Raw genomic sequence first — 16,208 nt, 5'->3', positions numbered from 1 at the left:
AACCTAGTACAAGGGAGTTTTACACTTTCATTATTGATGCCATACATAGCTATTCTTTCTTATTTTCTCTCTTGGTTAGAGAAAGGGTGAATTTTCACAAAATATACATGGGGGAAGGAGGTGAAAGAAGACAGATAGGGCGGTGTACCAGAGCTGAGCTCCTGAAGCTTCACAAAGCACCTGACTGAAAAAGAGAAAATATGTAGGTGAGGTCTACATAATAATTAGTGATGGTGGCATCAGTTAACTAGGTGGTTGGTGAAGTGCTGGATTTGGAGTCAGAAAGCCTTGAGTTTGAATCCTGCCTCAATCAAGTCCTAGGTGTGTGACCCTGGGGAAGGTTCTTAATTGCCCTGAGCCTCAGTTTCCTCATCTATAAAATGGGGATAATAATAGTCCCTAGCCCACAGGGTTGTTGTGAGGCTCAAATGAGATGACATGGAAAGTGCTCTGTAAACCTCAAACCACCATATAAACGCTGGCTTATTATTATTAATGTCTGCAGAGCAACACATGCATGTCAAAGTCAGGCTGTCTTTTGTCAGATTCATGGTGCAATGAGTTCTGAGGAATGTGACAGTAAACAGTCTTTCATCAGGAGCTGGAAGGGTGCATCCATTCCAGGGGTTCCTAACCTGTGCTATGTCACGGGCCCCTTTGTCAGTATGACAGAACCTATGGACCCCTACTCAGGAAAATGTTGTTAAATACTTTAAAGAGATAATGAATTTCCATTGGAGACTAGCAAAATTAGAGATAAAAATTTTCCCATCCAAGTTCATGGACCCCTGAGATCTAGTAGACCCTAGACTAAGCAGTCTAGGAGTGGGGAACCTTCGAACATGAGGCCACATGTGACCTTCTAGGTCCTTGGGTGCGGCCTTTTGACTGAGTCCAAGTTTTACAGAACAAATCCTTTTATTGAAGGGATTGGTTGTATGAAGTTTGGATTCAGTCAAAGGGCCACACTTGAGGACCTAGGGGGCCATATATGGCCTCGAGGCTGCAGGTTCCCCACCCCTGATTCTAGTCCAATACCCTCTTTAACAGATAAAAAAACTGAGGTCCATGGAGATGAAGGTATTTGCCCAGCCCCACACAAGAAATAAGCATTACAAGCAGGTTGTCTGACTCTAGAGTCAGTGTTCTTTCTATTATACCATGGTGCTCTGAGCAGCTTGTAAACCATTCACTTTGGTGGTACGGTGCTTCTTAACTCCATCTGTTCTGTGAGGCTGCTGAGCCTCAGAGAGAGGCAGTCAGGAGCTCATCTGGAAAGTCCATATATCCCATGGGTGTCTCTGTGTAGGTTTGTGGCAAGGTTCTGCCCTCTCCCCACTCTGCAGCCTGGACACGGAGGACATCAAAAGAAGGGATCTAGGAAACAAGGCCATGCCCCAGGAATCTGACTCCAAGACATATATCTGCTCTTTGAAAACCAAGCTCAATCCTCTTTCCCTAGAGAAAAGGTTCCCAGCAGGAGGCATCAGAATGTGTGGAGAAGAACTCAAGGAATGGAATGTTAGAAAAGAGAAAAAAAATTGCACTTCTCTCTCTAATTAGGGAGGGGAAACAAACTCCTAGAAAGGATCCCCTTTCATTTGTGAAAGCAAAGTCACCACCAGTTGATGAAAGCAATCCAAGGCAATGATTCTATTCCATACATATACATTTTTAAGTATAAGCTAAGAATTCCTGATGAATTATTTTTTTAAAGCCTAAGCACAGTATTTAAATAGGAGGAAGTAGATATCAGTAACAGTCATGTAAAAATTACTTGAGATAAGATAATTTTATGATGTTTTATTTTGACAATGAGTGTGTGTGTGTGTGTGTGTGTGTGTGTGTGTCCTTCAACTGACTGGGAAATCTGACTTTGACCAGATGAAACTAGATTGAACTGGTTTTCCCATGTTTAGTTAGTTCTCTGTTATTAGAGGGATGGAATTTTGTGCCTTGCCCACAGATTTCAGAACTCTCTTTAGTTGTATTTTTAATGCTGTACATTTTGAGAAAAAAATATTTCTTCAAGGTAATGTGCAAAAATTGAAGCTACTTAAGAGCACACTTCAAGGACTATTAGAGTTGTTGCAGGGCTTGTTGGGGTAGGGAAGTCAAGTATTTCAAAGATCATTCAAGACCAAAGTGAGACAAGATCAGTTTCTCCAAAGCACAAAGGAAGTGCAGTTGAAAATGAAAAACAGTGGAAAGAACTTGCAAACTCTTAACCACTAAATAACCTAATTAATCCTTGGGGGAAAAAAAGCAAAGACCTTCAGAGGGATCTCACAGCTGGACAGTGCCATTGATTCCTCTATAAAGCAGAATAGATGTCTTGGTGTTACGGTAAGAGTGAGGTCATTTTTTTTTTTAAGTTGCCAACTGTTGCTATAAAGAAAAATGCTTTTCCTGGGTGAGAGGATATAAAGACTGGAGGACTGAAGATTAGAGAAAGGTAAGTTTTGCCAATGAAACTCAGATTTTCATTCAAGGCTATGGCAAAGCCACTGTTAGAAGTCCTTGTGAGCCTATACAATCTGTGTTTCCTCTCCATTAGATTAAAAAACATCCACACAAAAATTGTTTTGAGGATTTTTTTAAACTTCAAACCAACCTGTTAATCTTATCCCATTGAGGAAATAATAAACTCTAAGAAATATATTGACATACCTAAAAGCAGAATTATTCTGGAATTATAGAAATCCACAAATGAAGGTGTAATGTTTCAACTAACAGCCTTGTACCATCACATATATAACCAAAGGTTGAGAAATTTATACAAGAAATGGAGATAAGTTTACACCAATAGTCTTTAATTAACTTACCTGATTTAAAATGTATTGAAAGCCTATGGGATATAGTTTCTACACTTGGAAAAATAGACTTTCATCAAAGGTAGATGTAATATCCAATAATGAGTAGTTTCATGATGAAAAATTAAAGAATATACATTAAATCTTGCAAGGAAAATGTCAAATCACAGAAAACAAGTGATTTCAGCAAAAGGGGAACATAGATTAAAAAGTTTTTCCTTTATTGTAAAAAGTTGAAAGACTTATTGTAAATCTTAGTAATTCACTCACCATTGTAGAATTAATGAAAAAGTACCTATGCATTTCAGTTTTTTCAAGCTTAGTTTTATAAGAATTGCATGCTATTTAATGTTTGTTTTAGTTTTGATTTTTAAAAAGTAATGAGAAAATGACCATGATTTAGATCTGCTGCCAACTGGAAGCAGTATATTACAATTTAGGAAAAGTATGTAAAGGGGTGAGGAAGGGGGCAAAACTCCCTTTCAAAGGCTGAATCTACAAACCAAAAAGTAATAAGATTACATCAAAGGCGAGCAGAAGAGAAGATGAAGGGAAGGAGTGAGTCATCATTCATCCATGGTGCTACAAAGCAGTCTTCCAATTACCAATTTTCAAGCTACCACGGACCCAAAGCACATTTTTACCAGTTTGTAAAACTTTTATTAACATAAAGTCCTTAACTCTTAAAAACTTATAAGCTCAAAAAATTTATCCTCCTTCTCTCTCTCTGTATCCTGTTTACCCCATCCTTAACGTCTTCCTCCTCCTCCTCCTCCCTAGCTCCTAGTTTCCATTCCCTATGGCAGATAAATTTTAGATACTTAATCTATCACAAGGGTTCTGAAATTTTTTGATCTGAAGACTCCTTTACACTCCTAAAAATTCTTTGAGCACCCTCCAAGGACTTTTTGTTTACTTGGATTCTATCTTCCAATATTTACTGTATTAGAAATTAAAATATATTAGCATAATTATGAGAAGAATGTTGACCTTACAGACCCCCTGAAAGGATCTTAGAAAACTCCCCCCACTCCCTTAATGACACTTTGAGAACAAGTGGTCTATAATATGATTTGGGTTGAAAAACTGCTTTTCAGAACCAGGAGAATGTTGTAATAATTAAAACTAATAATAGCATTACACACACGTGTGTGTGTGTATATACATACATATATACACACATACACACACCTCATTTGAGCAACAGAATCCTGTGATATTTTAGGTGCTATTATTATTATTATTATTATTGTGGTAGAGAGGCTAAGTTACTTTCCCAGAGTAACACAGGACTAAGTGTCTGAGGCAAGATTTGAACTCAGGTCTTCCTGACTCCCAAGTCCAGTTCTAGCCTCTCTAGGTTTTAATTTTCTCATCTGTAAAATGGAAAGAATTATTACTGCATCACAGGGATCTGGTGAAAGGAGATATCTTAAAGATTAAGAGCACCACAGAAATGTAAGACTCATCAATGCAGACTAGCTTCCTTAGCAACAAAGCTATCACGGATGCACATGGCCACTCTGCCACAGGCCCTTCTCCCCATCTCTCTCCTTACCTTCTCAGCATCCTGCTCAAAGAGCCGCAGCTGGAAGCACTGGTCCAGCTTGAGTTTGCGCACGTGCCACATCTGGTGCAGGTGTTGCCGGGTCGAGTGCAATTTGTCCAGGAGGCTGGTGATCTTGGGGACGAGGCTCTGGAAGTCAGCGCTGCCTGGGATGCAGTTGCGTCCAGAGAAGCCATCACTGCAGCGGATGCACTGAAGCAGCCGCTGCCCTTCCCTGTCCAACTCCTCCACGGGGGCCTTCAGCACCTTCTTCTTGAGCTGCGTGTGTTCATCAATGAGCCGCCGAGAGCCTTCCACGTCCACCGGGAACTCCTTGCGGGCCAGCATCTCCTGAAGGTCCTCAAGGCGGGAGAGCAGATGAACAGCGCTGTTGAAGAACTCCTCCAGAGAGACCCGGAGGTCTATCCACTCGTCATGGTGATAGTCTAGGGAGCCTTCAAATTCCTCGGTCAGCTGGGAGGGGTCCACCAGCTTAGCCAGACCTTCCACTGACACCATGCTTGTCTGGAGACATGTGGAGAGAGAGGTAGAATGACATAGACAGGTAGATGTAAGAGCCAAGGGGAGGAGAGACATGGCAAAGACAATCTTCAGAATAACTCACATTTATGTAGCACCATGAGGTTTGCAAAGGGCTATGGGTATACCATCTTACTTGTGTGTTCCTTGAGAATAAGGACTCCGTGTGTATGGATGTGTGTTATACATATGTGTGTGGATGTGTATGTGAGTGTATTGTGTGTATGGCGTACATGTGTATGGTGCACATAAATATACGTGTATTGTGTGTGGATTTGGATGTGAGTTTGTATGTGTGTGTGGTGTGGATCTGTGTGGTGTGCACACATGCGTAAGCTTGTGCGTGTGTGTGTGTGTGTAGTGTGGTGTGGATGTATATGGACATGAGTGTGTACATGTTTGTGTATTGAGCCTATATGGTGTATATGTGTACATGTATTGTGCATGGATGTCTGTTTCTTTGAATCTCCAGCACAGTTCTTGGCAAATCATAAGAATTTCATTTTTAGTGATTGGTCCTCACAGCAATCCCACAAAGTGGGTGTAATTATAATACTAATTTTAGAGATGAGAAAACTGAGGTCCAAAAAGGTTAAATTGATTGCCTGGGGTCACACAGCTAGGAAGTGTCTAGAATGGCATTATACCCAGGTCCTTTAAGACACCAAGTCCATTGGTTTACACTGTTACCTCTAAAACAGGATACCTATCCATATCCAGATAAAGAGCTGATGGCCCCTGAAAACAGATTGAAGCACACACTTTTCTCTCACTTCATTCTTTTTTGTGGTTTTTTCCCCTTTTGATCTGTTTTTTTTTCTTTCACAACTGTGACTAGTATGGAAAAATGTTTTACAAGTATCTCAGTATACTAGTAAATATCTGAGACATGTATAATCTATCTTAAATTGCCCACCATTTTCTAAAGAAGCAAGGGGAGAGAGAAAAATTTGGAACTCAAAATCTTGCAAAAATGAATGTTAAAAATTGTCTTGACATGTAATCAGGAAAAATACTATTAAAAATAAAATGGGATATATATATATATAAAGAAGAAGAAGAAAGAAACAAATAGGGCCAAGAGGTTCTCATACTATCTTTTGACTAGAAAGGAAAATTCCACCAGGGGATCACAGGGACTCATTGATCCCAAAAGTCAAATACAATCAATGCTGTTTAGGTCAGTCAATCAACAAGCATTTTATTAAGTGCTAAATATATGCCAGGCTCTGTGCTAAGAACTAGGAAGACAAAGAAAGGAAAACAAAAAGAAAATCATCTCTGCCTTCAAGGAGCCTGTGTTCTAAGGGCGAAGACAATATGTACATAACCAGATAGGTAGAGGAGATATACAGAGTAGACAGAAAGTTATCTGAAATGTCCCTCAGGATGTTCAGAGAGACTAGCAAACGAATTCCAAAATTCCCAATCTAACTATGTCTTAACAAGATCCTTCTCCCCTCCCCCCATCAGGCCAAAACAGTGGGGCTTCCATTGGGAAGAAAAGAAATGTGGATAAACCTAGCTCCAGGGCCAAGGAAGAAAGAAAGCTGGATTTGAAGTTCCTCAGAAGTAGATTCAAATCCTGACTCTGCCACTCAATACCTATGTCATCTTGGACAAATCACTTAACTGATTGGTGCCTCAGTTTCTTCAACTATGAAATAAGGTAGGACTGTCTCCCAGTCATAGATAGTCATGTCCAATTCCTCGTGATCCCATATTTTGGTTTTTCTTGGCAAAGATACTAGAGTGGTTTGCCATTCCCTGTGCCAGCTCATTTTATAGATGAGGAACTGAGGCAACCAGGGTTAAGTGACTTGCTCAGGGTCATACAGCAAGTAAGTGTGAGACTAGATGTGAACTTGGGAAGACGAATCTTCCTGACTTGCGGCCTGGGGCTCCACCCACTGCACCACCTAGCTGCCCCTGAAGGCTGAACTATATAACCTCAAACATCCTTTCCATCTCTAAATCTGATTCTTCCTTGCTGATTTTTATTAAACTCCAGATTTACTGACCCAATTTAGTAGGAACATCTAAATAAAGTAAAGTGAATTCAAGAGATTCATAGCTATTTGAATTAGATGATTCCAGAAATCAAATCATCCATCCCTCTGCCTCAGGGAATACCTTCTCCAAATCTCTCCTAATCTATGAGATCCTTACCTTAGGAATTGAGAGTCCACTGGCCTCAATGTCCTTTTTTTTTTCTATTTGAAAGAGGCAAAGTGATACTGTGACTAGAACAAGTGACTGGAATCCACAAAGGCCTGTTTTCCTGTTTTTCTTAGAGAACCTGTCTGCAGGTCTCAGGTTCTCTGGGTGGAGACTGGAGATCATCCTCTCCCCATGAGAACCTCAGAGAAGTCCTGAGACAGAAAGTTCCAAACAGCCCTGTAATCAATCCCCTATATGCTGAGTCAGTGGCTGTACTCCAACTCCTTTCTTTCCTTCTTTGGTGAAGCTCCAGGCTGCTCCTCTTCCCCCCCACAAAAAAAGGGAAGAAATAGTTACTAAAGATACTCCTGAAGATTGCATCAGTAGCTTGAATTCTTAACATTGCAGTTCTCCTGCTGTTTACTATGCCATAGGCATTGGATGGAGCTCTGGGCCTGATGTCAGGAAGATCTGAGTTCAAATCCAGTTGCAAACATTTACTAGCTTAGCTGTATGACCGTGGGCAAGTCACTTAACCCTGTTTGCTTCAGTTTCCTCGTCTGTAAGATGAATTGGTAAAGGAAGTGGCAAACCACTCCAGAATCTTTGCCAAGAAAACCCCAGATAGAGTCACAAAGAGTTAGACATGTTGTAAATGACTGAACAACAATAGAGAATGATCATCAGAGGATCAGAAATGATCTCTGCCTTCCCAGAACACTTTGCTCACTGGTCTCCTAGACACCTACCATTTTCCATTTCGTATTATGCCCGTGTATACCTGTATTATCTCCTTATGAGAAAACAGCCAAGGTCACACAGCTAGTGTCTTTCTTTTAACATGAAGACTTTCTTGACCCCAAAGCATTCCCTTCCCTAACTGCCTTGTATTTATGTACTCTGTGTGTGTTTTCTTTTTATTCTGTACATACTTATGTTTTCTCTGATCAACTGTGAACTTCTTCAGAGTTTGGATTGTTTTGGTCTTTGTCTGTCTTCATTATCAGCACCGTGCCTGCCACTCAGTAAGTACTCAATATATACATTTTTTAATTGAGGTCAGCAGCATTGTCTTAATCACTGTTATAAACCTCCTCCTACCCAGCACATGCTTTGCTGAGAGATAGAGTGCTACATTTGACCCTACCTCTAAAATTTCTTAGCTGTATCACAGGGGAATGTCAACTAAACTCTATGCCTCAGTTTCCTAATACATAAAACAAGAATGTTAATACATATAGTAGGGTTGGGTCTTTTAGATTGTATGTATATATATATATATATACATACATATACATATATAATATACTATATATAATGTTATATAACTATATGTTATAAATAGTATATAATATATAATATAACATAACATAATATAATATAATTAATATATAGTATATTATATATATATATATTCTAGGAATAGGGAAGGTTTGGGCAAGCAGACCCTTCTACTCCATTGGAATGTAAACTCTTTGAGGTCAGGGGCCACATTTTCACCTCATCATGTTTCCAGCTTACTCATTGACTAACCAGGGTAGTTGAATAAGGTTCTGAAACTCATAGTCTTTCACAGAGTTGCCTGGGGAGCTAGGAGATTAAGTGACACAGCCAGGGTCATACAGCTAGTATATGTTAGAGGCAGGAATTCCACCCAGATCTTACTAATCTTGATATGGCTCTCTCTAGGTTTCCTTCTATAATACTTAATATTATGTGTGAAAGTAGATGGTTCTCAGGAGAAGATCATACAATGATGATCAACTGTGAAAGACTTTAGCTACTCTGATCAAGACAATGATCCAAGATAATTCCAAAGGATTCATGATTCACCTCCAGAGAGAGAACTGATGAACTCTGAGTGCAGATAGAAGCATTTTTCCCATTTTCTTTATTTTTCTTGTTTCTTTTTTTCTTGTCTTTATTTTTCTTGTGTGTGTTTTCTTTTACAACATGGCTAATATAGAAATATGTTTAGCATGACTTCACATGTATAATCAATATCATATTACTTGCCTTCTCCAGGGGTGAGGGAGGGGCAGGAGAGAGGGAGAGAATTTGGAACACAAAATTTTTAAATATGAATACTAAGAATGTTTTAAAATGTGATTGGAAAATATTTAATTAAATAAAAAAGTATTTTTAAAGTGTATGGTTCTTTAAAGTATACAAAGTGCTTTACATACATTCTTGTTTAATTTTGTTCAAAGGAGAGAGTGTATACAAAGCATCATTGAAAACTTTTAAAGCTTTATATAACTTTTGGCTGTTTTTTTTCAAATAGGAGCACAGCAAAAACCTGTCACCAGTTACTATGATCTGTTAGCCTAACTCACATCACACCTTTTCAAGACTGCCTTCGATAGCTAAATCTATATCAACAGACAACTCCATATAAAATACATCTACCATAGACTTCTCTAATAACTCATTGGGGCACAGACATAATTTTGGTTTCCTGAAGGAGGATGGTGGAATACAAATTCTGGTAGGTCTTATCAAGCTCAAAAGGTTCCAAACAAATGGACCATATGTCTGCCCCCATGAGCATGGATCTAGGAATCAAAGGGAAGAATACTCAAAGGGTTGACTACTAGACGATGAAACATTCTGCCAGTCCAAGGCATTAGACCAGGGGTGGGGAACCTGTGGCCTTGAGGCCACATGTGGTCTTCAAGTGTGACCCTTCGACTGAATCAAAGTGGGCCACGCCTGAGGACCTAAAGAGCCACGTCTGGCCTCAAGACCACAGATTCCCCACCTCTGCACTAGACTAAACCAACCACTAAAGCACAGAAGGGTTGCTATCTGCATCAGTAGAAGGACTGTCCTTGCTAAGGAAATCATAGATCCTTGACATATAAAAATATTAAATATCACTTTGCTTCATATACCTTCAACACGTAAAGATTCTGCTTGTCCTGGATTTTTCAACATGTGCTAACTTGTTTTCTAAGGATTTGTTTCCCCCAGTGGAATGTCAACTCCTTGAGAGCAAGCACTGTTTCATTTTTGTCTTGGTATGTTAAGAAAACCCCCAAATGGGGTCATAAAGAGTTGGACACAAATGAAGCAACAGAGAAAAAATGACAACAGCAACAATGCCCAGCACCTGCCCACAGGACTTGGTCAAGGCTTGTTGATTGATTGATTTGTTTTTCCCTGCTATAGCACTTTCTCCTTTCCTGAGCAGGACGCTGGACGTTGCAAGATAGTCTTCCTTTAGAGGCTGGGACAGGCTTGCCCTGAGGAAAGGCCAGGTAGTTAAACCTTTTCATTAGGTTTCATGATTTACCAGAAAGGTCATCTCCAGTGTTTTGAGCTCATAAATTTCAGTCTATTGCCATAGATCTTGTTTGTACAAGCTGAAAGGAGGGGGGAGGTTAGGAGAGAAGCCTCCTTCAGGGCTCCCATGTTTTACCTAACGTGATTGATTGGGGGCTCTGGGAAGGGGGCTCCATGATTTCTGCATGAAGTCACATAACCCCTTACTTTAGTTACACCTAGAGACAACAGCCATCATGCTGCCCAGAGTCAGCCTCAGCAGCTGAGAGCACGATTCACATTTTCTTCCTGCCCTTAGAGGATGGAAAGCTGCTGACAGATTAATAGCAGTTCTCAGAGTCTTTGAAAAAGAAAAAACACGTCAAAGCTCCTCTACCCACTGGTGAGAGAGGAAGGTCAAGAGGGGTCTAAGACCCAGAATTCTGAGGGAGGGGAAAGTCCCAAATTTAGAGGTGGAATAAATGCTTGATAAATTGATTTAAGTCGGTGTGGCATTTATTCAGAACCCTCAGGGCCAACAGCAAGGGATTCATGAGCCCTCTGGGGATGGTTAACTTTGGAAAAATTTTGACTCTTGAACTCCTCCCAACACTGTCTGTAGTACATAGAGTATTACTGGAAGACCTGTTTTCAAATCCCACCTCTGACTCTTAACTAGTTGAGTGATCCTGGGCAAGTCACTGCTTGCCTCAGTTTCTAAGACTCAGTTTCCTCACTTGAAAATGGAGTATAGCATCTACCCTCACAGGGTTGTTGTTGAAAGTCTAATGAGATAATATGATAAGTCATTTTCAAACCTTAAAAGTTCTATGTAGATGTGGCCTATTATTATTGTGCCTGGCTCCTCCCCACCAAGTTAAGGGGATCTTTCTACAAAACCTTTGTACATTGTAATTCACGCAAGAGCACGAAAGGGGGAAAAATGAACACAATGGCCACAAAATTGTGAAGCAAAACAACATTGGAAGGCATCAGAATTGAGATCACGGTGGCAACCAATCTAGAATCCAGAGGCATCAAAGTGAAATTTATCACCCTCTTCTCAGCAGAGAAGTGGTAGATTTTGGGTTTAGGATATGGTGTGCATCATCAGACAGAACCAGGGTATTGGTTTGGTTATTATGACTGTACTTCTTTGTTAAAGGGGCAAGGGGTGTGTGGAGAAAGTTATGTGGATAAATAAAAAGGAAGAAAGGAAGGAAGGAAGGAAAAAAGGAAAGAAGGAAGGAAGGGAAAAAGGAAGAAAGAAAAAGAAAGAAAGATAGAAGGAGAGAATGACAGAAGGAAGGAAGAAAAAGAAAGATTTAAAGGACTGAAGAGAAGGAAAGAAGAAAAGTAGAGTTGGGGTGAGGTGCTATGGAGAGGACAAGAAAAGTCAAAAATACTGAGAAACAACTTCTCACCTCAAAAATGAATTTGGAGCTGCCAAAGTTGGTTTTCTGCTTCTGCCAGAAGTTGTCAGGTTTGATGATAAGGGCCACATGGATCTCAGCAGGGAAGGCTTCCTGCAGAGTCTTCAGTAGGGGTTTGATGAGGTCCCACTTGGAGCCCCTCATGTCGATGATAACAGTGAAGCCACGTTTGCACACGTCCTCACTGTGGGGAGAGAAGGAGGGCAGATCACTCATACCAGCTGGAACAAGGGGGAGGGGAACTTCAAGCCACTATAGCTCTGACTGTCACCATATCAGGCCAATCTCAGCTAATGAAGACTTTTCAATTTCCCTGACCTTGGAGAAGCAGCATGGTACAGTTAACTCAGGAAGCCCTGAGTTCAAATACATCCTTAGACACTTACTATAAATCCAAGCACAAGCAGCTTTCCAGAAGTTGCTGCTATGAACAGCTTTCAAGATTCTGATTACATAGTATAGTGAACTCTCTATTTATTCAATAACAAATCAGAGCAAAACATTTACAGAAAATCAAAATACAGCATTCACCATGTCACAATTCAACAACTTATCACTAAAATGGCCACATAGTTTTCACCAAAGTGGTCACATAGTTTTAAACAAAGTACATTCATTTAGTAACTCAACCATTTAGTAACTCAATCATTTAGTAACTCGATCATTCAGTCATCCTTAAGGAGGCCTGCTTCCTTAAGGGACACAAAATACAAAAGTTAAAGTCCTCCACTCATGGGGTGCAATTAAGTTACAATTTCATCAGTCACTACTCAGTACCCTCTTAAGGGTAGTGCAAAATACAAAAACCATCCACCCCTAGATCACAAGTAAGTTATAATTTCATCAGTCACTACTCAGTACCCTATTTCATCAGTCACTACTCAGACAATTTCATCAGTCACTACTCAGTACCCATGGAGAGGTTTTTTCATCTTGACTCAAGGCAGGCTATCAACTTCCATGGTTTCTCTTCTATGGTTCCAGCTCCTGCCCGAATCTAACCAACTGCCACCTGAGTTCAAAGGCTGACAGCTCCCAGTTCCCTGTACATCTTTCTTTGCAGTTCCTATTCCATATTGAATCTCACAGTGTCCAGTCCACCCCAAATCGCTCACAGTCTCTGTTCCTGAGAAGACAAGGCTTAACAAAGCCACAATAACATTCATTCACATTAACAAAGTCACAACAACATTTGTACAAAGTACCAGCACCACAGTCATGCTTCCTCAGTCTTTGGTAGCTCCATCTGGCCCTTAGAAGTTCTGCCACCACAAGTTTGAGTTTTGCCCTCAAAAGTCCAAGTTCTACCACTACAAGACCGAGTTCTATGTCAGTTCTCAGTTCTCATTTCTATTCTCAGTTCAGTCTTCAGTCCAGCAGTAGCAGCCCAGCCAGATGCTCACTAAGAGAAATTCTCTCTCTCTGTCAGTAGCTGCTCTGCCTCCACAATGCTTGTCCCAAGAAGTTCTGACTCTCCCAGCAGGGGCTTTTCCTTATATGTGGTATTAGCTCCTCCCTGTTCAGCCCCTTCCAGTAATGTCAACAACAGGAGTTTACACCTCCTGTTTCTTCACAGAGGCTTAATTTGAAACTAGGTGCTAAGTACCTGTTAGCTTGGCAATACAAAGGGATCTTCAAATTTCATTACTATTACATTTACTGACCCTTTAGTAAGGAAGGAAAAATCACTTAAGCCTATTTGCCTTGGTTTCCTCAACTTTAAAATAAGCTGGAGAGGGAAATGGCAAACCACTCCAGTATCTTTGCCAAGAAAACCCCAAATAGGGTCAAGAAGAGACAAATACAACTTATCGACTAAACAACAACAAAATGTGCCAGGCATTGTGCTAAGCACTGGGGATACAAAAAAAAGAGGCAAAAAGACAGTCAAATTTATTATACACACCACTACTATGTTTATCTTCCTTAACTCAGGACGGCTAGGTGGCAGCAGTGAATAGAGCACCAGCCCTGGAGTCAGGAGGACCAGAGTTCAAATTCAGCCTCAGACACTTAACACTTACTAGCTGTGTGACCTCAGGCAAGTCACTTAACCCCAATTCCCCTGACCTCCCCCCTCCAAAAAAGCAAAAAAAAAATCTTCCTAAACTAAATTATTCACTTAAAAACCCTTTCATAGTTCCCTTCTGCCTACCAAATGGAGCCAAAATTCTTTAGACTGACATTCAAGGCTCAGTACAATAGAACTCCAAAGCACCTTACCATCTGTATTTCAGGAGGGAATGTATAATACTAGAAAGTCTGGACAGCTTGGTTTTGAACTTCGGCACTGACATTTACTAGTTGTGCAGTCTTTAAATATGTTGCCTTGGTGTTCATGTTGTGTTAGAGACCTAGAAAGAGTCACTGGTCTTTGCATCAAACCCTTGTAGAGGATTTGTTGGGCAGCTTGGACAAAAGTAATACAATATTAGAAGGCATGGGTAGGTTCTGAACTTTATCATTGAAGGGAGTCCCATATCAGTGAGATCATATTGCCCACAACTCCCCTGCATGTACTCTACAAACTAACCCAAATGGGTTACATGATATCCTTTGAATACTCTTGGGTTTCCTACCTCCTCACTTTTGCTTGTGCTGTCCCCACTACCAAGGTTACCCTTCCCCCATATCTATTATTTAAATCTTACCTTCAAAGGACACCTTAAATATCACCTCCTTGAAGCCATTCCTTATCTCCCTTAATTAGATGTGATCTCTCCCATCCTTGGAACCAGTCAATATTTAATGCCTCTCTTAAAGTACTTTACTTTTCACTGGAGTTATTTTGTGAACTTGTATCACCTGACTGGTTAGATGGCCAGATGTAAATTCCATAAGAGCAAGGACTGTCTTGCTCGCCTTTGTTTCATTCACACTGCCTGCCTCTCTAGAACAGTGTGTTCTATCAAGTAAGTGCTCAGAAATATTTCTAAATTGAATTGAATGCCTGCCCTATGAAGAAATCTGTTCTTATTTAATTTATAATTATCATGTTCACTAGCCTAATTATATTTAACCTATGCTCATTAAATTCACAAAATCTAGCTTCTTTCACATAAAAGGTTCCCAAAGAAACAAAACCGAACACTTTGTAGTTATATTGACCAAGCTTGTCCCCAAAGAAGAGATGAAAAGATGCAGCTTCTTTCAATTTCTTGCAGAAGCAAAGGATTATGGGCATGGTACATTGCCTGTAGTATTCAACTTGTTTGATGTATTGGTTAGTTTTAGAGACCTGCTCTTTTTCTTCTTGTCTTTCTTTTTAGTTTCTTTATTTCTTTCTTTTTACAAAGGATCACTTACCAAGTAGGAAAGTGAGGAGGGATAAATTAAAAAATGAAGGTAATATAAAATAAATCAATACAATTATTTTTTAAAATCAGATATGAGACAGAAACATACTAATTTTATTCAATGTGTTATCCACTGAGTCCCCTTCTTTTGAGACAATGGTATAGTCTAAGCATTAGACTTGGGATCAAGAAGACCTAGTTTTGACTCTCCCACCCAATACAATGATAGGATTATAGTTTTATATCTGGAAGGGACTTCAGAGGTCACCTAACACCACCATCACCCCTCATTTTAAGCATAAAGAAACAGAAGCCTTGCACTAGCTACTTCCTCTGGGCCTCAGTTTCCCAAATCTATAAAATGAGAAGATTGGATTCAATTATCTCTAAGGTTTCTTCTAGATTTAAATCTATGATCCCATGAGATGAGAGATTGGGAATGAGCCCTACTAATACAATTCAGAAAGGCATTAGGCTAGAGCTCTCAATATTGTTCCACTTCCTTAATTATGATTATGGCCTGTGGAATAGTACAAGTCACAAACCCTTTACTCAAACAAACACGTCTGTCCACTCCCACATATAACAATGAGCAGAGCCAGGACCAACCAAAGTGATAGGTTTTCACAGTAAAAGGTTTGTAGGGCATAGTGTAGTGTCTGTCCAATACTGGTTAGGATTGCTGCATGATCCTCCCAATCTCAGGACTACCCAACCATACCATCCAACATGAATGTCATTGCTACTGTACCATGCCTCCCAGCCTACCTCATCGTCCCCTTGGCAGTACACACTCCGCTCCCTCTTGTCACACATTCTCTCTCCACCGTGTCCATAGAATTTTACAAAATGCTCTCTTACTATCAATTACTGGCAAGTTTCCACACACACCCACCTGCCCTCTACCTACCTTCTGATTCCCCTAAATAGTTCAGCAGAAGTGCCTATACCATCTGTTTCCCCTTGCCACAGCACTGGCCTCCCCCAGCCTGCACAGGGTACCACTTTTCTTCCTCCCAGACCCAGAACAGTCAGGGGGTCCTGCCTGCCCCTCAGACCTGCCTGAAAGAAAGGGAAGGGCTAAGAAGGGGTGATCACACTATGACTGTCATTGAGTATGTGACAAAGTCATCATTTCTTAACTCCTTAGAATACT

The 16,208-nt window shown here is 40.3% G+C and overlaps 1 protein-coding gene across 4 annotated transcripts in view; it reads right to left on the bottom strand.

The window, feature by feature from the left end:
• KALRN (kalirin RhoGEF kinase) overlaps positions 1-16,208 on the bottom strand; it is a 982,696-nt gene that overhangs the window by 645,847 nt on the left and 320,641 nt on the right. For all 4 annotated transcript variants that reach the window (XM_069064963.1, XM_069064965.1, XM_069064964.1 and 1 more), the window contains 2 exons: positions 11,748-11,940; positions 4,372-4,884 (listed from right to left, as the gene is read on the bottom strand). In XM_069064963.1, the coding sequence (XP_068921064.1) occupies positions 4,372-4,884; positions 11,748-11,940 (706 nt within the window). The remainder of the gene's footprint in view (positions 1-4,371; positions 4,885-11,747; positions 11,941-16,208) is intronic.

The sequence above is a fragment of the Petaurus breviceps genome, unplaced genomic scaffold (assembly GCF_028583685.1).
Source record: "Petaurus breviceps papuanus isolate PSGF00001 unplaced genomic scaffold, PetGlider_PUasm1.0 90654, whole genome shotgun sequence".
Lineage (NCBI taxonomy): Eukaryota > Metazoa > Chordata > Mammalia > Diprotodontia > Petauridae > Petaurus > Petaurus breviceps.
Note: the sequence above shows the minus strand (reverse complement) of the source record. Positions and strands in the feature narration are given on the sequence as shown.